Genomic DNA, 26,046 nt, shown 5'->3' on the forward strand with positions numbered 1-26,046 from the left:
CCTGGGATGGAATAACGAAGAGAAAGAGAGAAGAAGGTGAGACCCTCCAACCCAGGATACTAGCCAGGCAGAGAGACCTAAGAGAAGCAGAGACCCAGTGAGAAACTGCTAGGATCTCGTGCGCTGTGCAATGGTACCAATAATGAAAGAAGTGCCTCCAGCTGCACGTCCATGCCAAGGGCACTAGGTGGCACTGCACAGCAGACCTGGCACAGCTTAAGCTTGGGCACAGCGCAGAACACAGCAACCCCATTCACAAGTGTGAATAAGGGAGGAGGTCCATCCTCCTACAGTGTAGGAAATAATGGGTACTATGAGCTCTCTCAATCACTGACCACCATGGCATCCTTACCCAGAAACAGCCTGAAATCAATCAATAGGAAGACTGAGGCCACAGGACCAAGGGGAAACCCTCACCCCCAAACAAGTTCAGCTATGAAACAGCTCTCATAAAATTTCTGGTCCTTTACTTTGATGGGGAAGGGAAAGCATCAACCAGAAAGCCCAATATGCTCCCGTTATGCCCTTTCTACCACTGGACCTCCAAGCCCTCTAGGCAAACTCCAGCAGGACTCACTGATCTGGATCACCTCTTCACGCCCACCATTCCCCCTGCCACTTCAAAAGGAGAGTATGGGTTGGACGGAGAGGCTTGTAAGGGAGAAAAGGGGTACCTGCCAGGCCTGGGTAGTTGGCTGGTTCCACTCTGCTGAGCTCATTCTCCCCCACCACCCCCCAAAGATAAACATTCCAAGGCGGTCTGGATCAAAAATAAACCCTTATCAGATGAAACTGGTTTTTCCTGGGCTCTGAGATATTTTAGTAAAGACCTTCTTTCCCACTCCTTCATCCCTTGGGCCAAACCATGGCATTAATTCTTTCACTTGTCACCAGTACACTTGCCTCTCCCTCCCTTGCCTCATCCTTTCTTACCGAAGGTGTTCTTGGTCCCCTAAGAGCTTTCTCACAATCCTTCCATGCCCATTTCCCACACTTGCACCCATCATGGCCGTATCTGGCTCTTGCCCCACCCTTCACGGTGGACTCTACCTCTGCTCCGTCAGGATATCCAGAACACTCTCTGCCAACCAGATATTTTTTGCCGTAACATCCCCACCTGATTTCAAAGGGGGAGAAAAGAGAGAATCAGAATGGCTATGATTAGCGACAGCTAATCCAATACACTTCTTCACCCAACTTGCTGGTCCATCCTTAACTGCTATCCCATCACTGATGTTCTGAGTGCAGGAAAAACCGCCTTGTCAGGCTTTAAAGTTTCCCTCTTTGCCTCCAGAAAGAAGGAAAGGGAAGGGAAGGGATTTGTCCAGAAACCAGAGCTGCTCCTTTTCCACAGATTGGGGTTTGGCGAGGGAATATTCTGACCCTGGAAAGGGCACGTCTGGAAGGAGACATGAAAAGCCCACAGTTGGAAAGAAAGGATGGTATCTCAGATAGGGTCTGAGAGGGACAGGTGCCTAGTAACAGCTGCAGTCCAGCATCTGGATGTCCCAAATCCTGTGTCAGCTTCATGACAGGCCAAGGGTTTCCTGTTTCCAGGTATCACAGTCTTCTGTGCTTGCTACGAAACTTCCTGGGGCAGAATTAACATGCAGCAATGCCAGAACAAAGTCTTAGAATGAGAGGTGGGGACTGGCAGTGCCAAACAGGGAAGAAAGTGCCAGGAGAGTGGATAAAAATAGCCAGCACAACAACGTTATGCCTTGTTCTAGGTCCTAATTTGAAAATTCAATGTGCACATAGTCACACATCACAGAGATTAAGGTTTATACACATCAAAACAGGAGCATCAGTGTTCCATAAAATCCTGAAGAGGAAGCAAAGAACCAATGCGCAATGGTGAGATAGAAAGGCAGGGTCAATTTTAAACAAACACACGCGATCTTGGGAGTAGAAGAGGTAGCATGGGAAGGCCTCTTGGATATTCAGTGGCTCAGACAGATGTCACCGATGCCAAGAAGATAATAAACCTAAATGTCAGGGTCTGTTCTGTGACATAGTTTGTCCCTCAAACTGGCCCCAATCAGATATCATAATTATTAGGGAGCAAGTGTTCAGAACATGGGGGTGGAGCCAGGGAAGATGTCTGGGTTTCTGAAAACATAATGTGATGGGAACAAATTATTTGTCCTCACTTTTCTCCCCATTCCTTCCACATCCTTCTTGATCAAATACGCCACAAAACCCCAGAGTGAGGACTGGCTAAAATAGGCCAACTATTCTACGTCAGGCCCCGAGTTTGGCAGGAAGGAAAATGAGGCAAGACTTATTGCTCCAAAAGGCCCCCTGTGATTTTTCAATTTCTTTCTGCAACTTAGGTGGTCAGAAGATGCCTGTATCAGAAGGAAAAAGTCCCTCAGGCACTTAACCATTCTCCATTGCCTGGATTTAGTCTCTGGGCTCCTCTCCTTTCTTCTTTATGCTCTTGCCATCAAACTCACCAGCAATCTGCTTCATGAATGTCATGCAAACACCATCGGCTCCCAGAACCCCACTCTTCACTAGTTCCCGTACCAACCACACCAACTAAAGGAGAGAGGAAAAGACAGATGAAGAGAAGGGCCTGTGAATTTGAGAAAGGGGCTAATCTGATCACATTACAATTTAGGTGTACAAAGGCAGAGGTGTGTCAATTCCTCCTTCCCTTCCCCTTAGGAGAGGATCCATCCTCTGCTACGTCTTTGAGCTGAATCTCTTTCCTTTCTGGCCTTACCTGAGTACGGCAGGTATCCTGCAACTTCAAGTACTTCTCCATAAGGATCTGGTTGATTTTACTCAGGACAATATTCATGCCGTCACGACTCACCAGAGCCAAGTCCCGGTAACACTGTGAAAGGTGAGGTTTGTGAGCAGCCAGCAAGCTGAGGAGAGGCTCTTAACCCCACCCATAGCGGGTCCCCTGCCCGGCCCCCTCCCCGCCCCCAGCCTCTTCAACCTAAACACCACCAATGGGACGTGAGTGGATGCTCTCCTTCCATAGGGCTCCTCTATCCCAAACCTATCTTTTGCTCTGTCACACAAGGTAGGGAAAAGGGACTGAGCTACTCTCTAATAAGGCAGAAAAGACTGCTAAGACAGGCTCCCTGTCTCCCCAACTCCCTTCTTAGGAAGTGTCACACTGTTTGATGCCATAAGCTGAGCAAAGCCAGGTGGAGGCCATCTGCTTTTCATCTGCCAGTAAAAGGTCACTGCAGAATGGATTTGGTTGAATAGGCGAGAAAGGATCTCAAAGAGGTTTTTAGACCTGTATCGGCCCAGCCAGATGAAGCAAAGGGCTAGGAGTATTAAGGGATAAGGATCCAGGGACCAGGACCCCAGAAAGAAAGAGCAGAATCAAACTGAACTTCCTTAACTAAACATGTTTCTTCTTTTCTCTGGGCTGCCCTTTGCTTCCGCCAAGTATTAAAAAAGGAGGGGTCCTTAAGCATACCCAACCCTGGGGAAAGTGAGGGAAGGCATGCCAATTTCCTGAGAGTTCTTGCTTCCCTCCCTCCAGAGCTTTCCTCATCTGTCTCTCTAGAGAGACCAGACCTCATTAGCGACCTCCTTAGGCTGCTGAGTTCTGTGCTGTCAAGGTCTCAGCACAAACGGCAAAAATTAGGTAAGTAGCATCCCATGACCTCAGAAGACCAGTAGCAGGGGTGGCATCAACAATAATAGCGATTATAAGAGCTAACAAGCATTGGTACTATTCACAAACTTTGTATTATACATATTATTGCATCTGATTCACCTAACAACCCTTTGAAATAGGTACTATTTATTGTTTTCTCTGTTTTTACAGATGAGAAAACAGGCATACAGACGTCAAATTAATTTGCCCCAGGTGACAGAAATAAGAGGAAGAACCAGGATTCAAGACCAGGTAGTCTAATTCTAGATTCCATGCTCTACACCAACGTCAGAAATCACGAAAAGGAGAAGAGGCTGCTGGGCATGGAGGGAGGAGACTACGGTGGCTTTGAGACCACTACATTTCCAAATTCTTTCATCTTCACCACTCAAAAGAGAAGTATTCCTGAAGACCAGCTGCTTCCTGGCCTTGGTGTGACTAGGGACTTCTAAGAGACCAGCTATCGTTACTTGCTCTTGCCTCTATTATCCTTAAATCAAACCTACTGATTTGATGAAAATATCAACACTTAGAGATTCCCCCATTTACCACAAACTTTTCATACCCACAGGAACATGTGACTATCCTCTGAATCCATCTGGGGGGAGGGCTGGGAGATCAAAAGTACAAGCAAGGGGACCCAGCAAACTGCTGCCAACATGCTGGTCAGCAAATATTGGCCGTGCAGCTTGCCCCGGAGTTGTGAGTCACAGAACAGGCAAAGAGGATGAGGGAGGCAGAGGCAGAAGGAAAATCTATGTCAGGCCAAAGAGAGAGATACTACTCACCAGAGAGGAGCCCTGTCTGTTCAAAGGAAAGCAGAATTCCCAGAAATGTGGACTAGACCCAGGACAGGGAAGGAGGACAAGTGTCTCAGGCCAGACAGGGTCTCTCAGGAAAGCAGAGACCATCTGCCTAATTCTGCGCTCCATCTGGGACCTTATCAACCACAACTGCTGGTAACACATGGCAGCTGGGTACAGGAGTGTCATATTTCCGATGCTGTCAATTGTCTCACCAACCTCTGTGCCAGTTTGCTGACTGGCTTGGAACATAAGTGGATGAGGAGAAAAAAAACTCTGTGGGGAACAGAGAAGAGAAGCAGAGTCTCGAAAGAAAGGAGAGGTGATGGGATGGTGCTGAGGCAGCACGTCTGCCCTGACCGTGTTAGAGGGAATGATATTCCAGCCTGGGCTCTCACAGCCCCAACTTTCTTTCTGGAGCTGCCTGCTGAGAAAAGCACATGGACCAAGTACTGCCAGGGCCTGGATCCATAACTCCTTGATGAAGAGAGACCTTGGGCAGTGATGTCAGACCCTTTCCTATTCCCTTTATCTGCTGACTGCTGGAGCCTACACAGAGGCTAAGGCTTCCAACTTAGCCTCCCACCTCACCAGTCCCCCGGCCAGGCCTGCTCCCAGCTATTTCATTCAGACATCAAACAGGAAATAAACAAAATCAAAGGATATAAATGTAAGAGTTGCTGAGTAGGCAGATGCAAGTCAAGAAAGTATAACTGGAATGAAAGTCACCCCATGCATATTCCACTCTCCACCAATCCCTGACCTACTTTTTCCTTATCTGAGTTCTTCTGTCCACCTGTTCAATTCACACTAGTTCCGCCCACTAAGAAGTCCCAGAGAGCTGGCCCTAACTCTCTGGACCTGCCTGCCAGCACTGACAGGGGCGCCTCAGCTCATGCTTTGCCAGAGCAGGTTTCTAACGTGTTCAGGACTCAGTTTCCACTACCACCTTCTCCACCATCCCCACCTCCCATCTCTTGGCCTGTGAAGATGCAGGAACAGCCAAACCTGCAAAAGATCCTGAGGTTTCTGTTCCAGAGACAGAATCAACCCCAACTAAACCCTTAGAAAACACTCCCCCTGTTTTAAGCTGAAGCCTAAAACAATACATTAGGATCAGCCCTCATCAGTAACTCCCGCCCACAACTCCCGTAGGACAGAAGTATTTCACAAGATAATCACCCCTTTAGGGAGAGGGATCAAAGCACTACCAGAGATACATCACTAATTCTTCCACCATGCCCTGACCTGGCTCAAGGTCTCCGAATGAGTCACCGCCTGATGGTTCCTCACTTGCCTAATCTGTGTCCTCCTAATTCCCTGTCTCCACCCACTTTGTGTGAAGAGGCCTGACCTGGGGGCCTGTCTGCCTAGGAGGCTCCCAGGTAGGGGACTTATTTGGAAATCTTTAGCATGTGAGCATAATCCTGCTGGAACTGTTGACTAGCTATGAGACCCAGGGCGAGGGCCTGGGCCTCCCTCATGGGGCTCTCATAGGGCAAAAAGAAGACAAGGTGCCTAGTCCCTTGCCATGTCTGGATGGCCAAATTCATGACATAGCATTTATAATGCAGAGCCCTGTAGCCTCTCACTGCCAGGCCAGGCAAAGAGCTAGAAATACCACATACACCTTGCCCCTTCACTGAGGTTTACTAATTCACCCCTGCTGATTCAGATTCTACCTGAAACAAACAAATAAAAAAACTAGGGGCCGACCCTGTGGCCGAGTGGTTAAGTTCGTGCACTACGCTTTGGCTGCCCAGTGTTTTGCCGGTTTGAATCCTGGGCGCAGACATGGCACCGCTTATCAGGCCACGCTGAGGCGGCGTCCCACATGCCACAACTAGAAGCACCCACAACTAAAACATATAACTATGTACTGGGGGGCTTTGGGGAGAAAAAGGAAAAATAAAATCTTTAAAAAAACCAAAAAAAACCTAGCGCACAAGATGCACTGAGATGACTAAACGAGACAAACTGTATTTAGAAAAACCCACACAAGAGAAAATTAAACTTTAACCCCAACCCTTTCACCCCTATCCTTGCCAACAATTTCTTTAAAATAGAGGGGCTGGACTGGAGCATATCACTGTTTAAAACCACCAAATTGGAGACATTCATTTGTCTTCAAGGATCTTGATGACAAATTCAGTAGGAAGATGAAATGGCAATTTAACTCAACAAGGCCCCAGCCCAGAAATTGGCCTGGGAAACCAAGGACTTGTGAATACTTACTGCCCCACCACCCACCCTCAACTCAGATCCTACTCCAGCTGGCATCAGAGGACTACAAACACGTCAGGTTGCCATGCCCATAAATCCTTTCCCAAGCTATGCCAGGGGCCCATGGGCATCCTGTCCTTGTCCCTGGGAATGATTTTCCTCTGGATTTCCTTGAGTAAACAACAATGTCTCTGACCTCCAGTTACCTAACAGGTAAACTGGGAGCAGTTGTTGGGGAGAGGACGAAATCACCAGCCTCATAGGGTTTTTTGAGAGGATTAAATGAGATCTTGTCCAGATAGAGGCTAACACAATGCTGGGCACAGAGCATGTTTGTTTCCGTCCATACTCCCCTTGTTTAAGGAAGGGCCAAGGAGAATACTGAATTCCCCTACAGCGGGCTCTTCTCTGTTAGTGTCACACGGTTAATGTCAGACATATACTTCTAAACCATCATGCTAAGACAAAGGACACAGAATTGCAGGAAAAGGAGCATCTAGAGGCAAAAGACAACTTTGCTACTTTATTACAGAAAGAACACTATGTGAAGAGATCATCCTGCCCAGCCCCTCACCTCAAGGAAGGACCCCACTTAGCTCACTCCACACAAAGGAGGCTCTCCCGATTGTGAAGAACTCCAGGCAGTTTTCACAGTCTTCCAGAGGAAGTCTGAGGCCAGCGTGCCCCGGTGCTCTCTTAGCCACCACATTATGGCCGCATCAGTCAGCTCACATTAAGCTGTCTAACTGAAACCTACTTGCTGCCCCGTTGAGCCTGCTTTCCATTCACCTGCCACTGACAGAACCTGCAAACTACTGGTCCCGCTCTTCTGGATAAGAACTCTCAACGGGCTTGGTCACAGTTGTTCTCTTCTCTTTTCTGGATTAAATTCCAAGTCTTTTAGCCTTCACTTGTAAATCTAAAATTTAAAACTCTAAATGCTTTTCACTTTCACAACTGCCTTTTTTTTGCCTTTTGCTTCAGAATCTAGAGACAGAGAAAGGACGTAAGTCAGAGAATGATGAGTTCACTGAGAGTGGAAAGGGAGCTGTACCTGTATTTGGAGAACAAGGTGACGCAGCTCTGGTCAAAGGGTCTGGTACCATGCCAGTTAAACCATAAGTTTCACCACAGTCCCGCATCGTATCTGAGAAGTTGGTGGGTCTAGAGCAGGGAGTCTTACCTTCTGGGCTTGGGCAGGTTCAGTGAGGACAAGAGTGAAGAGGCCCAGACAGATTTCCTCATGCTGCGGGGGGCCTTTGCACACCTGGGATACAAGGAAGGAAAAGACTAGGTGTCACTCACAGGAGGAAAGCTCTCGAGCAGTTTCCCCCAGAAAACTTGGGACTCCTGAGTAACCTGCAAAGGAGAATCACCAAATCTTAAATCTGACGATTTCCTTCTACTACAAGTGATGAAGCACCTGTTTTAGGAGAGAGGTGGAGGGAAAGGACGGACCCTTATTGTTTTCTCCAAGGCTTGATGCAGGACAGAAGCAGAATATAGTGTTTAAAATGGGAACAGAAATTCTACTCCACCACTTTTACCAGCCTTCAGTAGAGAGGGAGCTGCAAACAGTCATTCATGGAGTCACAAGCACACCTACAAGTCAAGACCTTGGGCAAATTGTTGAACCTCTGATATTTGTAAGGTGAAGACACTGTAAGAATAATATACTAATGGGGCTGGCCCCGTGGCCGAGTGGTTAAGTTCGCGCGCTCCGCTGCAGGCGGCCCAGTGTTTCGTTAGTTCGAATCCTGGGCGCGGACATGGCACTGCTCATCAGACCACGCTGAGGCAGCGTCCCACATGCCACAACTAGAAGGATCCACAACGAAGAATACACAACTATGTACTGGGGGGCTTTGGGGAGAAAAAGGAAAAAATAAAGTCTTTAAAAAAAAAAAAAAAAAAAAAAAATATACTAATAATAAATAGGAAATACTTACTGAACATTCACTATGTGCTAGGAATTACTTTGTCCTTTACACGTCTAACTATTTAAAATCCTCTCAGTCTCCCAGATTGATTAGGAAACATAAAAGATCCAATATGTGAGAATGACGTGCAAAGAAAAAGTCACTATAGAACTGAGTGATTTTTTAAAGTTATTTAAAGATGGCTAAGGCTCCAAGAGACGGATTCCCACAGTAAGAGAGAGAGGAGTTGGGAAGCCTGGTTCAGAGAGTCAAGACATTAACTTCAGTCCCCTGATTCCTAGCCACTTATGTCTTTCTACCTTTTTGATCATGTCTCAAAGCTGTCAAGGCAGCAGAAATGGATATGGGGAGCGCATATACTCACGTAGGCGTTGAGGGCGTCATTGGCCTCTCTCTCCGAGACACCAGTAGTCATCGAAGTCACAATGCTCATACATCTTTCCAACCTCTGTGAAGGGGTGAGAAAAAATTCAGGCCAAGTCACACACCACCAATGAAGGATTTCTGGCCTCAAAAAAGTTTTTAAAAAATTTAACCCTCATCATGCCTCTAGATCTAACCACCAGTTTACAAGTCAAGTCACTAGGTGGATATAATCAGCAAAATCCAGAATGTGGAAACCAGGACAAGTGACCTGCTTTCTTTAACATATAATTTGCAAGGATAGAAAGCAGGGAGGGGCAAACCATGTATTAAAAGAGGCTTAAGATTATAACCCATCGAATAAGATAAGAATCCATGAGTCTGCACTGATGGATATAGACATAACAAATAAAGGAGAAGGTAAAGTTCTTCCTTACAGTGGAATGCCAACTAGTAAATGCAGAACGAATGACAAGAGGAAAAATTGATTCAGGTAAATATCATCAGTGGATACTAAAACCAGAGGTGAAACTTTCACAAGAAAGAAGATATTTACGTAGCTTCAAAATACTTATTAATTATGAAGCAAAAATACTAACTGCAGGAAATCCTTGAGGATACTACCTTATCCAAGCGATCAAAGTTAGTATCTCTAATAATGAGACAAACTGACACCTGAGACTACTTGCCTCTGATATGGTGCCCAGAAAAGGCTATAACATCATTTCTATGGGTTTTTTTCTTTGCCAAAAATGAATAATCTCAGTCTAATCATGAAGAAATTTCGGACAATCCAAATTAAAAGAGATTCTACAAAATAACTGGCCTGTCAAAAGTGTTTAAGATCATGAAAGACAAAGATAGACGAAGAATCTGTTTCAGATTACAGAATTAAGAACAATAAATCCAAATGCAATATGTGATCCTGAACTGCTATAATGGACGTGATTGGAACAAGTGGTAAAATGTGAATAGGTACTATAAATAATAGTAAGATATTGATGTTAAGTGTTCCAATCTTGGTAACAGAACAGTGATTATGTAACAGAAGATACTTGTTCTTAGAAAATACACACTCAAGTATTTAAATCTTAACTGGCATCATGGCTGCAACTTACTCTCAAAAGGTTAAAATAACAGTATGTATCTAGAGGGAGAATGACAAAGCAAATGTGGCAAATGTTAATAATTGGTGAATCTGGGTGATGAGTATAGGAGAGCCCTATGTATTATAATTTTTCTCTAAGCTTGAAATTATTTTAAAATAAAAAGTTATTAAGAAATCAAAGAGATACATCAACTGAATGCAATATGTGGCCCTTGTTTGATAACTGATTTGAACAAACCAATTAGAAGAATTTATGCGATCATCAATTTGAACAACAAATATTTTATTACATTAAGGAGTTACTGGTAATATTTTTAGGTATGATATTGTGGCTACGTTTTAAAAAAAGCCCTTCTCTCATGGACAAATATATGAAGTATCTACAGAGGAGATGATATATCTTGGATTTGCTTCAAAATAATCCAGAGGAGAGTGGGAAGAGAGAGAACAAGACTGCCATGTACTGGTAAGTACTGAAGCAGAGTGATGGCTCCAGGGGAAGTATACTCTTCTACTTTTTCATGTTTGAAATGTATCCCCCTAAAATTAAACTTAAAAAAATGAGTGTGAGGAAAGAAAAGGACTAATGGAGAACAAAACGCCAAACTAACACCTGCAAGGGTCTCTAGTCAAATACAGGTGGGGATGGCTGCATTAAAGCCCATCCATCAGCCACTGTGATTTCAAGGCCACCTCTAACACGGCACATGCGCAACATCCCAAGGAGGTCTCAGTCACTAGCCCCTGCTGCGAAGCAGTATTTACTCCTAAATACTGAGAGAATATCGCTAAAATGTATTTCACGTTAAGTCAGTGAGCCTCTCCATTATCACCACCACCGTTATCAAACTTTATCTTGAGAATTAACCCAAGAACCGTTTAAGGAAAACTGCTTCCCAATTCCCACTCACGATGATGTCGGCACAACAGGGACAAAGGCAGGTAATTTTACTTCCCCGAGATCCTAGAGGTCATCCCAGAACACCCTGCTGAGAACTGGTTCCACAGCAGCATTGCAAGGAACTGACAAACAAGGACAAGTGGAGAGGTCTAGGAACGAGAGAATCACGCTTCTCCCTTAACCATCGTCCTAAGGCTGTCTACAACCACCCCTGTCTAAGAGTGTAGGGTAGCACAGGGTAGAGCTGCGTGTGAAGGTAAGGAGCCCCCATAGCTACAAAACTTCAACCTAAAATAGACCCACAGGCCCACATCAGGTCTGACTGCCCCCCAAATCAGGTCAGAGCAGTATGCTCAGCCTTAATGAAGAGCACCTGCGTACTTGTGACAAGGAGCTGTGAGATCACAGGAAAGCTGAGCTGTGACTCTCACAACCCACCTCGCCCACAAGCTCTGGAATTCATCACTACCTAGCGCAGCTCCTGTATGACAAGGGGAGGGGAAGAAAAACCTCAGGTTGGATTTTCTCTTTTTAAATTTTATCCCCCACCATCCAAGATAGTTACCAATGACTAGAGGATCAGTTCCCCCAGATGCTAGGTCTAGACTGTTCTTGCTGGGAGCTGGGGAGCGGAGGGACAGACGACGGACGGACACAGGGACAGGACAGGGACAGACCTGCTTACCCAGCCTAGGTTAACAAGCAGTTTCAGAGTGGAGGGAGATGGCGAACAAGCAGCAGCACAACATCCTAAAACTCTAGATATTGCCTTCTACTCAAAGGAGGGGATCTCTGCGGAATCAACAGCGATAGAAGAGAAGTCCAACGGCAGCTGGCTGATGAGCAAACTGACGAGCACTGTACAGAGGGATCCCTCCACCACTTGCTGCCTCAGGTTAATCCTGGGTGAGTTACTTAACCTCTCTAAACCCTGGTTTTCTCATCTGAAAAACAGACATAAAGTCTATAACACAAGGTTGCTCTGAGGATTAAACAAGATAACATACGTGAGCACCCAGTCTCAGATGAAAGGATCTATTCCATTTGTGAGGAAGCCCAGCAACTGCACAACGAAACCTACGAGGACCAGACGCCCTGCCACTACTTCCAAGGGCATGTCCTCAAAGATTCCTGAACTGACCCCTCCTCCTACAGGCCAGGACACGGATAAGTCCCTGACCAGGCTGAAAAGCTTCCTCTCCTACTTAACCCTTTGTAAACTTCTGCCTTCTAGAAGAGAAGAGGAAAGGGTAGGGGAGAGGGGAGGAAGCCTGACTGACGGACCTGCACCAAGATGCTCCCGCAAAAGCTGGATTCACAGCCCTGTGGGCTGGCCGAGTCTCCAGCTGTGATGAGACACACAGAGACTTTGGACTGACCCAGGTCTCTCTAGGCCCCTCCTCGATATTCTAAACTTCACTCAGAGGCCTGAGGCAATTCTATGGGTCACTGCCCAGTCAAGAAGAAAAGTGGCCTCCTGGAACAGGGAGGCCCAGCTAAGGATGTAGAAAGTGGGAGAGTCCAGAATTTGGATGTGTGGACAAAAGCAATGAAGAAAGAAGTGTGAAGGCGAGTCCTTTCGAGGCAACAAGAGTATATATAAAAGATGCTGCTCTTCCCAAACTACAGAAATTACTTTTCCAAACATGGATGGGAGAACTAAGTACAAATCATTCAGGGTGACAGAGGGCCACATCCCCTCAAAGGAGGCCAAATCCCTGCAATCAAGCAGCAGTACCCCCTTCCCCGTCTCCAGAGGCCCCTAGTACAGATGGAATCCTATGTGCAGTTGCCAGCAATTGCTGGCAGAACGGCTCTGTTCAGAGTAAGCCCTCCACGACAGCACTTCGGAGAGCTGAGTAAATATTTACCATCTCTAGGAGCTCCTGAATTAATTTTTCTAGTAGCAGGACTACCTGACCATGGTTTCCATGACAGCAGCAGTAGATGGAGACGGGGCAGAGCAGCGAGGAAGGCCTTCCAGTTTGCCAGTATATACCTGAAGCTGGAGACTGAAGTCAGAGGGATGCCCTAACCTGTTTCCCCTCCCTCAGCCAGGTGAACAGTCTGATAAAAAGTGCATATTAAATACTGCCCCCTTATGGGAAGCCAGTGGCCTTGAAGAAGGATTCACCATCTTCGGAAAAAGAAGATGTGATCTAATCTACAAAATCCCCAAGGACCCACATTAATAAAGAATTACTGAACAAGCTGGGTTCTAAGTATTCTGCAACCAGAGTCGCTTGTATGTGAAAAGAGGATTTAAAGAAAAAAAATCAGGGGCCAGCCCTGTGGCCAAGTGGTTAAGATCGCGCATTCTGCTTCGGCAGCCCAGGGTTTTGCCGGTTTGAATCCTGGGCATGGACATGGCACCGTTCACCAGGCCATGCTGAGGTGGCATCCCACATGCCACAACTAGAAGGACCCACAAGTAAAAAAATAAATATACAACTATGTACCGGGGGGCTTTGGGGAGAAAAAGGAAAAATAAAAAAATATTTAAAGAAAAAAATTAGAGATGACTCAAAGCCCAGTCCCTGGAGCTTCCTCACAGATAGGATATCAATTATTCCTTGGAGAAAACCAGGAGGGGACAGAGCCCTAACCAAATGATACCGTGAGACCTGTCCGCAGCTCAGGAGGAAGTTATGACTTGTTCGGGCCACAGCACCTGCATTCAGCCTGACTTCAAGGTGGACCGGGCTCTTCTCAGCAGAGGAATGACCAGGAGCTGGAAAGGCTTGTGAGACTAGAAGCTACATGTTCTACATGTCTCCAATCCCTGGCACTATTTTTATCTCATTCCCCAAATCGGGATGGGGATGGGCAAGAATTTCCCCTTCAAAGACAGGAACAGGGCCAAGGAGAAGAAAGGATACAACAAATGCTCCCTCGGGTACCAAAGTCCTAGTCTGCCTAGGATGCTGTTCACCAGTGCTTCCTCCTCCAGGCCTCTAAAGGGCCTTTCCTCACCACGCCCAGCTACAATGACCCCTGTCTCATCACTACACTACCTCGTTTTTTCCTTCTTAACCTTCCCTGTGGGTGTGTTAACTCAGTGGTTAGATGATAAGCTCTAGAAGGCAGATCTTGGCTCTCTCTCCCTAGTCCCTATTTTCCTATCAGATTCAGCACACAGTAAGCATATACTATATGGTCAGGAAGCTACCTCCGTGTTCCTGGGCAATAGGGAGGACTGTGTTGGAAAATCACCAAGCCAGAACAAGCAGAGGTCAGTCAGTCAACACCAGGTTTTGATTACTTCTGTGTGCAGAGATCTGTGGGGAGACCCAGAGGAAGAAGCCAGTAAGTCTTGCCCTCAGAGACACTCTGGTCTAGTGGGAACCACACGTACACATGGGGTTAAAAACTGAGCGGCAAGAAAACGTGCTGGAAAATTCAAATGCAAAGGACAAAGGGCAAAGAAGGAGAGGAGGGAGCCGGAGACATGCTGGAAAACATCTACACCACGAAGGATATCAGGAAAAAAAGAGACCCTCCCTTGCCCTTCTCCCTGGAAACAGTTTAAAGTTCACTCTCAGACAGTTCAAAAAAGCAAGAAAATAAATGCTTCCTCTCTTTTGTGGTCCCCTCCAGCCATATCACTTCGTTTATTAGCAAACACATCACTGCTCAGAACAACAGGATGCTGTCCTACTCTGTGGTGCAAAGGAGAGCAGAGGCAGGATGACCCCTCTAGCAATCAGGGTGAGGAATAAACAGATTTTCATCCAACCCGTGGGATCTTTTCCCCTCACCCCAAACTGGTGCAGGGATCAAAGGCAGACGACTATTTTCTTTCTACAATTCTAGAGCTCCAGTACTAGAACACAGAGCTCAATAAATACTTTGACAATGACAGTGGCCATTTCTAAAAAAGTGGATAATTCAAATTGCCAGGCGATCCTAAAGTCATTCCTATTTGTTCTGGGAATACATTATTTTTAGAAGCACTGTTTATGTTCCTAATTATATCTACTTTAGCTGACAAAAAACAACAGCAGAAAACAAACTTTGATTTATCCAAATACACATAGAATTATGGGATCGAGGCATGATGGGAAGCCAGTCTGTGAGCAGACATTTGCTGACGGCTAATCCTCAAAGTTGCTATCCAGCCACCTCTTGATGCACAAAGTTTATTTCTGCATATCTGTTCCAGCATCTTGTATCTGAACTAACATTTCTTCAACTCTAAACCATGAATTCCACCTACTTGCCTGCCCACCCTCTAATATCTGATAAAGGGCAGTGACAAAGTTAGAAGCAGGGAAATGGCCAGTGAAGAGCCACAGCCTGTTAATTTACTCATCCTGTCCCTGGATAACCACCAAGTTGAATGTATTGGGTCTTCCAAACAGTTCAGCAATCATGGCCCAGTTCTGGGTCTCATATTCCTAAGTGTGTCTCTTCGTGTGTAGCAGTGGAAAGGGATACAGTACACAATCCACTCCGGGCTGTCAGGGACAGGGCAAAAGGAACAAGTTGGGGAGGGGAGGGTCAACTATCATCTAGTCTAAAATTCCCATCCAGGTGCACCACGTCGCCTCACTCTACCTGCTCTCCTATCTATGTGTTCTCTCCTTGGTGTGTGTACTATCTGGTTCTGAAGGAGAGTTCCCTAGGTCCCACTCAGCTCCTCACCCCACTGCTGTAGTCGATGCTACCTAACTAAACACTACTCACTTTTCCTTAAGTCTTCACTCATTCTGAATGCCCAGGTAACATCACTGGCAATTGACTGTGTCTACACAAAGTCAATACTATCTAATAGGAGGGTTCAAGGTCTGCTGCAAGCTCCTATCAGCTCCTGAGACACCTACACACACACATACATTACTTCTCACCTCAATATATGACCTAAGTCTGGAACACGATAAATATTACGAATAGCTGTGGCCCTACATGGAAAGGAATGTCAAAAATAAATTCGTAGACCTGGATGCTGTATCCCTTCCTCATCAACACCCCCCCACCCATTTTCATACTAGTGGCTGCGGTTGCTATGACAACCTGTCCAGGAAGTTGGCCCACACTTCTTCCTTCAGGAGCAGGAAGTCTGGAGCAGTGTTTGTGCTGCCTTAGAAAAACTTGAAGGCCTCCTCCCCCACCCCCACCCCGTATCCGCTCCAGTATCCCTCCTCAACCCGATTTCTTAACTCCCTTTCCCACCCCCCACACCTACCTCCTCTAACTCATCCTTGGCATCCAAACTGGTTGAAAGTAGCAGCCTCCCCCCTCCTGGGGCTCCTGCTCCCGCTCCTCCTCCACCTCCCGCTGCTCCCGAAGCAGCTGTTGCTGCTGCCCCCTTTCCCTTCTGTAACTCCATGGCTGCAGCCAGGAGACGGGAAAAGGCCAGGGAGTGGATGGGTGGGAAATCCTAGAAATGAGGAACTCTGGGCTGCCAGGGACTGGGGGCAAGAGGGACAAGTGGGGGAGGGGAGGGCAAGGGTCGCTGGCCTCTCCACTCCTCCCTCCTCTCGGAAAGGCCGCTGCTGTGGAGGAGGCGAAGGCGGACGGCCCTGGTCCTGCCTCTGGAGTGGCAGTGCTGAGGAAAAGCCGTTAGCTCCTAAGTATGCTGCGGTGAGGGTCTACGCCCCTGTGGGAAGGGCAGGAGAGGCTTCTGCCCCTGCAGAAGTGGAAGGGGAGCCCTTTCTGGCTTCTGACCCTAAGAGAAGCAGGGAAAACCCTAAGTTTCTGCTTCAGGAGGTGGGAGAAAGAGGAGACCTGCCCCTGAAGTAGGGGGCAGGAAATCTTTCTGGCTGGTGCCCCAAGGGTTGGGGAGCGAGGTTCCTTTGGATCCGGCCCCCAGGGGGTGAGGGTGAGGCAGTAAGCGCTATAGGAGCACACGGAGGACCAGCTTCTCCCTACACCACACAGAGGCGGCCATGGTGGAAGGGCGGGGGGTGGGAAGGCTGAGGGCGACGGCGAGGGCGGGGGAGGAATCGTGGAGGCCTGCGCCGGAAGTGAGCAGTCGCGGTCCCTGGCCTCCGCCAATAGTGGCTTCTGCGGTGGCGCTGAGTCTCGAAGGAGTAGGCCGACGGCGACCGGCTGGCCTTTTCCCCGGCTGCCAATGGTATTGAGCAGAAGAGAGACTGATCTGATAGACAACCGGAATGCCCAATCGTATCCCTCCTTTTCCCCAGGGGGGCGGGACGGGATGACTTCCCGGAGGTGGGGTGGGAGTGCGAGGTGATGAGGAAGAGGAGGCTGCGCTTGCGTGCACTGAGCGCATGCGCGGCACTGGCCTCCGCCCTACTTTCCTCCCTCCTTCTGGAGCTTGGGTGGGTACGGGAAGCGGGGCACTGTCTCTCGGTGGCTTTGGGAAACCCGAAGCCTAGTTGCAAATTAGCAGTGCAGGGCGAGGGAGCAGAGCCTTAACCTTTAAGCAGTCCTAGAGCAAACGCCATCAGATAGTATGGAGGCACCTTCCAGAGCTGAGAGTGCATCACATCAGCAAGTGTATGCGCTCACACAAGTGCAGTTAACATTCGGACATTGCACACACACACACACAAAGTGCATGGACCCACTTGTGCAAACCAAATCATTAGAATCGTGCCAGCAGTATCTCTTGCAAAAATTTACTAAACCACGGAACCATCTTCATCTTTGTTTTGAGTATCTGGGACTGACCCATGACATTAAAGTCTTACTCTTGCCCATAACACGGTGAGGAATGTTGTGATCTATTCTAAGCACAGTGTAACCTTGATTGCATGAGTCCATTTCTACTTCCTGGTTCCCCATCTGTGCTTCTCAATACCATGGTCCATTTTTTTCAGGGGCACTTTACAGTGCTTCTACTTAGATCCAAAGACAGATTAAATTTCTCTATTTTTAATACCTACTTTTAAAAAGTCCATGTTCCTGCCTGTTATACTTGCTGTAAAATGGAGACAAGGACTACCTGTCTGCTTTGAGAAGATTATAAGAACTATCGGGTATGAGATCACTTTTTAAACTGGAAAACACTGTCCAGATATTAGTTATCACTAATGTACAGGGATCCTCTTTATTTCTACACTTGTACTGTCTTAACATTTCAACTACATATACACTTTTATTGAAATGATGTGAGTGGTCCCTTAAGTTGACTCTCATTCATTCCTTTATTATATATATTAGCTGTAAGACCTTAGGCAAGTCATTTTGACTTCCTGCAAATTATCCTACCTGTAAAATAAGAGATGGATTGGCTGGTCTCTAAATACCCTTCCAGCTCTGAAAGTCTGTAGTTCTATTGAGTATGCTTTGGATTCCTTCTAGGTGCAAAGCACTGCATTCGCCACTGAAGAATACAAACTGAAGTCATTACAATAACATTACTGTGGGTCAGTGGGATCACAAAGATGTATTAGGTGAAAAAAGAAAAGTAAGGTTTAGAACACTGTATATTTATACTTCTATTTGTGTGTGGGTTTCTAAGAGTGGGAACTTGGGGAATATATATATTTGTAAATACAGAGCCTATCTCTGGAAGCATACACAAAACCCCTGTAATATTTGTTGTCTCTGGGTAGGAGACTGGAGGACTGGGTGATGCAGTAGGAGAGAAACACATTTTTCTGTATATGCTGTGGTGGTTTTTTAACTAAGCACCAAGTAAATGTAGTGCTTCTTTAAAACTTCTTGACTTGAGCCAGCTTTGAGCACACTTTGCTTTGGTGGCCCAGGTTCAGGACCTGGGACCACACCACTCGACTGTCAGTAGCCATGCTGTGGCAGCGGCTCACACAGAAGCATTGGAAGGACTTGCAACTAGAATACACAACTGTGTACTGGGGCTTTGGGGAGGAAAAAAACAAAAGGAGGAAGATTGGCAACAGATGTTAGCTCAGGGCGAATCTTCCCCAGCAGAGAAAAAAAAAATCTGACAACAAAAAGTATTTCAGTGGGAAAGCATAGCTCCCCTTTCTCCAATAGCTTATACTTTGGTCAGAAGATAAATTCTAGTTCTTCTTACATACATATTAATAAAATGACAGCTTACATTTGTCAAGAGCTTGCTACATGCTGGGCAACATTCCAAATACTTCATATTTTTAATGCATTTACACCTGGATTTAAGTAGTATTATCTCCCCCATTTTACAGATGACAAAACTGAGGCACAGAGAAGTTTAATAATTTTCTCGGGTCTTGTGGTTTAGGAAATGTAGGAATTCAGAAATGTAGGACTGAATCGTGTCCCCTAAAATTTATATGTTGAAGCCCTAACCTCCAATGTGATGGTATTTGGAGATGGGGCTATTGGAAGGTAATTAGGTTTAAATGAGGTCTTGAGGGTACTGCCCTCATGATGGGATTAGTGCCCTTATAAGAAGAGGACCTCTCCTCCCCTAACAACGTGTACACAAAGAAGAGGTCCTGTGAGCACACAGCAAGATGGTGGTAGCCTACAAGCCTATAGAAGAGGCCTCAGAATGAACCCCACCTTGCCAGCTCCTTGAGCTTGGACTTCTCAGCCTCTAGAACTGTGAGAAATCAATTTCTACTGTTTAAGCCACCTAGTCTATGGTATTTGTCATAGTAGCCTGAGCTGACTAGTAACAGTCAGGATCTGAACCCAAGGAGTCTGGCTCCAGGGCAAGCACGCTTTACCCCTCCATCATACTCCCTTTTTGTTAATACAAAGTAGAAAATGGAGTGGTGATTTGGAAATTTTTAACTTTTATAATTCTGTTAGTTGTTTTTTTAAAAACTTACTACAGTGAGGGGCTGGCTCCGTGGCCGAGTGGTTAAGTTCGCGCGCTCCGCTGCAGGCGGCCCAGTGTTTCGTTGGTTCGAATCCTGGGCGCGGACATGACACTGCTCATCAGGCCACGCTGAGGCGGCGTCCCACATACCACAACTAGAAGGACCCACAACCAAGAATATACAACTATGTACCGGGGGTGGGGGGCGGCTTTGGGGAGAAAAAGGAAAAAATAAAATCTTTAAAAAAAAAAAAAAACAACTTACTACAGTGAACATGAATTACTTTTTAAATAACAAAATGTCCGATAAGGTCAAGAACAAAAGCAGAAAGTTATGGATAAACGAAAGTATTTTTTACTGTAATAAACTCCAAAAAGCTACTGACACTTTTCTCTAACTCAAAGCACCTAGTCCTGTAACCTAAAACGTGTGAAATCTTAACTAATCTAAACAATTATAAATTAAAGTGAATAGTCATTTGGGAATAGTTGATTCAATGATTCATTATTAGAAAGGCTTCTGGGACCTCTATGTTATCCTCCTAACTGCCTTATCTGTGTTAGTGTCAGCCTTTGACCCCAGCAACCCAAGTGCAGATGCTTGTTTTTCACATTCATTCTTTTTTCTCCCAGATTCAGTCAGTCACTAAACGCCTCTTGATTTTTTTTCTTAGAAATGTTTCTGGAATTTGTTCCTCTCTAGCCAATACCATATATATCTATATCTACATATATCTATATCTCCTTAGGGGTTAAAATGGATTCCAATCTATTCAACATCCTGCCACTTCTCTAACCTTCCTAAACTACCTTCAGACACCTTCTAAATCCTCCCAAATGCTCATGATCTTATCTGGCTCACCCCTACCTAATCAACATAGTCTTCGAAGACTTATTTTTTAAATTTCTATAATTAAAAAAAAACCCTGTAAAAGTAATAAAAACTCATTATAACAATTTGAACATTAAAGTAGAAGTGAACCCTCTTTTTCCCCTTCACCCCATCAAATCTCACTTCTCCTGAGTCATCAGTGTCACCAGTTTGTTGTATATCCGTCTCTACTTTTTCAAACTTACATAAACACATATCTGCATCTCCACAGTTTATTTCTTTGGTTGGTTGTTTTTGTTTGTTTGTTTGAGGAAGATTAGCCCTGAGGTAACATCTGCCGCCAATCTTCCACTTTTTGCTGAGGAGGACTGGCCCTGAGCTAACGTCCATGCCCATCTTCCTCTAGTTTTTATGTGGGACACCTGCCACAGCATGGCTTGACAAGGAGTGTGTAGGTCCACACCCAGGATCCGAACTGGTGAACCCTGGGCTGCTGAAGCAGAACGTGCGAATGTAACTGCTATGCCACCAGGCTGGCCCTTTGGTTTTTAGCAAAAATGAGATTATGTTCGACAAATTCTTCTTTTTTAAAATTAACATTTGTATCCTTGCCATTTTTTTTCCAAATCAAAACATGGAGATCTACTTATTCTATTTAACAGCCTCATAATATTCTCCTCTTCTCCTTTGGAGAACTTCAGCTCTTCCCTCATCCTGTCCCCACCTAGTTAAGTTCCAGAACAAAGTACCTTCTATTTGTCAAAATCTACCCTGCCTAGAAGACAACTGAGGTTACAAATAGCAAGGTTTTTGGGGGGAGGAGGCTACAGTTATCATTAATAAGAATCAAACAATAAGGCTCTAAAATCAAGACAAACAATGAAAAGACTTACAATGCTGCAGGAAACTTCCTCCATCGAAGAAAGAACAACCCAATGCCCAATGATCCTGAGTGGATTTTGCATTGTGACAATGGCGGAATCTCCCTACCTCAGACAGAATGGTGAATTATAGAAAGGATTAGGGTGAAGACTAGAGAGTCATACTTATAAAATCTACAGAAAACATGAAGGTGAGACTACCAGCTAATAGACTGGATTACTAGATTTCATTGAAAAAGCTCTTGATGAGATAAAAGAATAAACAGAACAAAAAGATATTAATAGTGATAAATGTGATTATTTACCTGCCTAGGCCTTATTCTAGAAAGGATTTAAAGCAAACAGGGATAAATGTGAGTTACTGAAATAAATTTTAAAAAATTAGTGAAGTGGGATAGACAGATGTCTTAAATAGATACAGAAATCATAATGGAATGATGGGTGAATTGGATTTCCTTAAAATTAAGACCTGTCCATTAAAAGACACCATTAAGAAAAGAAAAGGACACCATTAAGAGATTAAAAGACAAGCCATGGACTGGAAGAAAATATTTGTAATGCGCATATCTGACAGAAAACTTGTATCAGAAGATATATACATCTGGATTTAGGTAGATATAGATGTATAAGAGACAGACAATTCATTTGAAAAATGGACAAAAGACTTAAGTTGGCATTTCACAAAAGAGAACATCCAAATGGTTAATAAACATATGAAAAGGTTGTCAGTATCATCCGTCATTAGGGCAATACTAATTATAACTACAGTGAGATACTGGAAATTCTAGCCAGAGCAATTAGGAAAGAAAAAGAGATAAAAGTCATCCAAATTGGAAAAGAAGTAGTAACGTTATCTCTATTGACAGATGACGTGATCCTATAGCTTTTTTTTTCTTCTTCTCCCCAAAGCACCCCCAGTACATAGTTGTATATATTGTAGGTATAGGTCTTTCTGGTTGAGCTATGTGGGACGTCACCTCAGCATGGCCTGATGAGCACACGACCTTAACCACTCGGCCACGGGGCCGGCCCCTGACATGATCCTATATATAGAAAATCCCAAAGAATCCACAAGAAAGCTCTTAGAGCTTATAAATGAATTCAGCAAAGTTGTAGGGTACAAGATCAATGCACAAAAACCAGTTGTGTTTCTGTACACCAGCAATGAACAATCTGAAAGGAAATTAAGAAGGCAGTTCCATTTATAATATTATCTAAAAGGAAAAAACACCTAGGAATAAATTTAAACAAGGAGGTAAAATATTTGTACACTGAAGATTATGAAATATTGCTGAAAGAAATTAAAGAAGACCCAAACAAATAAAGACATCCTGTTCACAGGTAGGAAGACTTAATATTGTTAAGATATCAGTATTACACAAAGTGATTGATCTACAGATTTAATGCAATATGTATCAAAATTCTAACAGCCTTTTTTCCAGAAATGGAAAAATCAATCCACAAATTCACATGGAATTGCAAGGGGGCTCTGACTAGCCAAAATAATCTTGAAAAAGAACAAAGTCAGAGGACTCACACTTCCCAATTTCAAAACTTACTATAGTAAGCTACAGTTATGAAAACAATGTTATACTGGCATAAAATAGATATGTAGATCAATGGCATAGAATTGAGAGTCCAGAAACAAAATAAAGCATCTACAGCCAACCAATTTTTGACAAGGGTACCAAGTCCACTCAATGTAGAAAAGAATATTCAAGTCCTCTCCTTATTTTCTAATTGAGTTGTTTGGTTTTTTTGTTTTTGAGTTTTAAAGAGTTCTTTATATATTCTAGATATTAAATCCTCATATGACTTCTTGGGCCAGCCTGGTGGTGCAGCAATTAAGTGCACACACTCCGCTTTGGTGGCCCAGGGTTCACTGGTTCGGATCCCAGGTGCGGATATGGCACCGCTTGGCAAGTCATGCTGTGGTAGGCGTCCCACATATAAAGTAGAGGAAGATGGGCATGGAGGTTAGCTGAGGGCCAGTCTTCCTCAGCAAAAAACGGAGGATTGGCAGCAGATCTTAGCTCAGGGCTAATCTTTCTCAAAAAGAACAGTCTCTTCAACAAATAGTGCTGGAACAACTGGATTTCCACGTGCAAAAGAAGGAAACTGAATCCCTACCTCACACCATATACAAAAATTAACTCAAAATGGATCAGCAACCTAAACATAAAAACTAAAACCATAAAACTTTCAGAAGAAAACAGAGGTAAATCTTCATGACCTTGGATTTGGCAATGGATTCTTGGATATGACGCCAAAAGCATGAGCAACAAAAGAAAAAATAGATAAACTGGACTTCATTAAAATTATAAAATTTGGAGGCTGGCCCTGTGGTACAGTGGTTAAGTTCGTGTGCTCAGCTTTGGTGGACCAGGGTTTGCAGGTTCAGATCCTGAGTGTGTACCTAGCACCGCTCGTCAAGTCACGCTGTGGTGGCATCCCACATAAAATAGAGGAATATTAACAACAGATGTTAGCTCAGGGCCAATCTTCCTCACACAAAAAAATAATAATAAAAAAATTAAAAGTTTTGCACATCAAAAGTCATTATCATGAGAGTTAAAAAACAACCCACAGAATGGAAGAAAATATTTGAAGTCATATGAGGATTTAATATCTAGAATATATAAAGAACTCTTTAAAACTCAAAAACAAAAAAACCAAACAACTCAATTAGAAAATAAGGAGAGGACTTGAATAGACATTTGTCCAAAGAAGATTTATAAATGGCTAATAAGCATGTGAAAAGATGTTCAACATCATCAGTAATTAGGAAAATAAAAATCAAATACTTGTTACAACACGGATGAACCTTGAAAACAATATGATAAGTGAAATAATTGAGACGCAAAAGGACAAATACTGTATGATTCCACTTACTTGAAATGTCTAGAATAGACAAATTCACAGAAGTGGAAAAGTAGATTGGAGCTTACCAGGCATTAGGAGAGGCGGGAATGGGGAGTTACCATTGAATGGTTACAGAGTTTCCATTTGAGGTGATGAAAAAGTTGGAAATAGTGGTGATAGTGGCATAATATTGTGAATATAATTAATGCTACGGACTTATACACTTAAAAATGGTTAAAATGGCAAATTTTGTGTTACATGTATTTTACCACAGTAAAAAATAATTTTAAAAAACTACAATGAAAAATCACCATTTGACAAAAATCGTAGCAATCATGATTCAGGCAAGAATCAGACAAACCCAAATTAAGGGACATTCTACAAAATAATTGACCTGTCCAAAATGTTAAGTTCATTTAGACTTAAGACTGAAGAACTCTTCTAGTTTAAAAAATACCAAACAGCCATGACAACTAAACGCAATGTGTGATCCTGAACTGGATCTTGGACTAAAAACAAAACAAAACAAAACAAAAGTTGCTCTAATGCACATTATTGGGACAGTTGAAAATTGGAAAATTGAGTATATGCTATAGATTAGATAGAAGTAAATTTCCTCCTTTTGATAAATGAATAGTGGTTATGTAAGAGAATGTCCTTGTTCTTTAGAACTTTATATATAATATATACGTTCACACACATATATAAATAGTAGTAGATATATATTCATACATTAATATAAAACCATAGCCCACAACCCTAACTCATTATATTGTATTTTATGAATATATACACACACACAAACAGGGAGAGAGAGAAAGAGAGAGAACAATAAAGAAAATGTGACATGTTAATTGGAAAATCTGGCTGAAGGGTGTACAGGAGTTCTTTGTACTCTTCTTGCAACATTTCCGTAAGTTTGAAATTACTTCAAAATTTTAAAATTTCTGAAAGAAACCTATGAGATACCACTAAATACTTACTAGAATAGCTAGAACTTAAACCTATTGCTGAGGATGTGTAGCAACTGGAACGCTCACACTCTGCTGGCTGGAGTGAAAATTAGACTAATTCTTTCAGTAAACTGTTGAGCAGTATCTACTAAAGTTAAAGAATTGCCTTTTCCATGCCACAACAGTTCCACTCTAAATATATAGCCAAGAGAAATGAGTACATGCGTCCACTAAAAGGCTGTATAAGAATGTTCATAGAAATATTATTTATTACAGTAAAAAACTAGAAACAATTGTGAGCCTAAAACTGCTCTTCCTTTTTCTCCCCAAAGCCCCCCAGTACATAGTTGTATATTTTAGTTGTGGGTCCTTCTAGTTGTGGCATGTGGGATGCCGCCTCAGCATGGTTTGATGAGCAGTGCCATGTCCGTGCCCAGGATCCGAACCAGCGAAATCCTGGGCCACCGAAGCAGAGCATGAGAACTTAACCACTTGGTCATGGGCCAGCCCCCCAAAATAAAATCTTTTTAAAACCCCCTAGAAACCATCTAAAAACCCATCAGCAGTAGAAAGGATAAATAAATAATTATAGATATATTCATACAATGGAATAGTATATAGTGGTAAAAAAGAACAAACTCGGGGCCGGCCCCGTGGCTGAGTGGTTAAGTTTGCGTGCTCCACTTCGGCGGCCCAGGGTTTTGCCCGTTCGGATCCTGTGCACAGACATGGCACTGCTCATCAGACCACGTTGAGGCGGTGTCCCACATGCCACAACTAGAAGGTCCCACAACTAAAATATACAACTGTATACTGGGGGGGGGGCTTGGGGAGAAAAAAGCAGGAAAAAA

The 26,046-nt window shown here is 44.2% G+C and overlaps 1 protein-coding gene across 1 annotated transcript in view; it reads right to left on the bottom strand.

Moving 5' to 3' along the window:
* Positions 1 to 17,187, bottom strand: part of INTS3 (integrator complex subunit 3) — a 36,641-nt gene extending 19,454 nt beyond the window's left edge. Inside the window, exons 1-6 of the mRNA XM_070607495.1 lie at positions 16,155 to 17,187; positions 8,962 to 9,045; positions 7,841 to 7,924; positions 2,732 to 2,845; positions 2,460 to 2,544; positions 1,051 to 1,117 (exon numbers count right to left, since the gene is read on the bottom strand). Coding sequence (XP_070463596.1) covers positions 1,051 to 1,117; positions 2,460 to 2,544; positions 2,732 to 2,845; positions 7,841 to 7,924; positions 8,962 to 9,045; positions 16,155 to 16,298 — 578 coding nt within the window. The 5' untranslated portion in view covers positions 16,299 to 17,187. The remainder of the gene's footprint in view (positions 1 to 1,050; positions 1,118 to 2,459; positions 2,545 to 2,731; positions 2,846 to 7,840; positions 7,925 to 8,961; positions 9,046 to 16,154) is intronic.
* Positions 17,188 to 26,046: the final 8,859 nt, after the last annotated feature.

This window comes from Equus przewalskii, unplaced genomic scaffold (assembly GCF_037783145.1).
Source record: "Equus przewalskii isolate Varuska unplaced genomic scaffold, EquPr2 ChrUn-10, whole genome shotgun sequence".
NCBI lineage: Eukaryota > Metazoa > Chordata > Mammalia > Perissodactyla > Equidae > Equus > Equus przewalskii.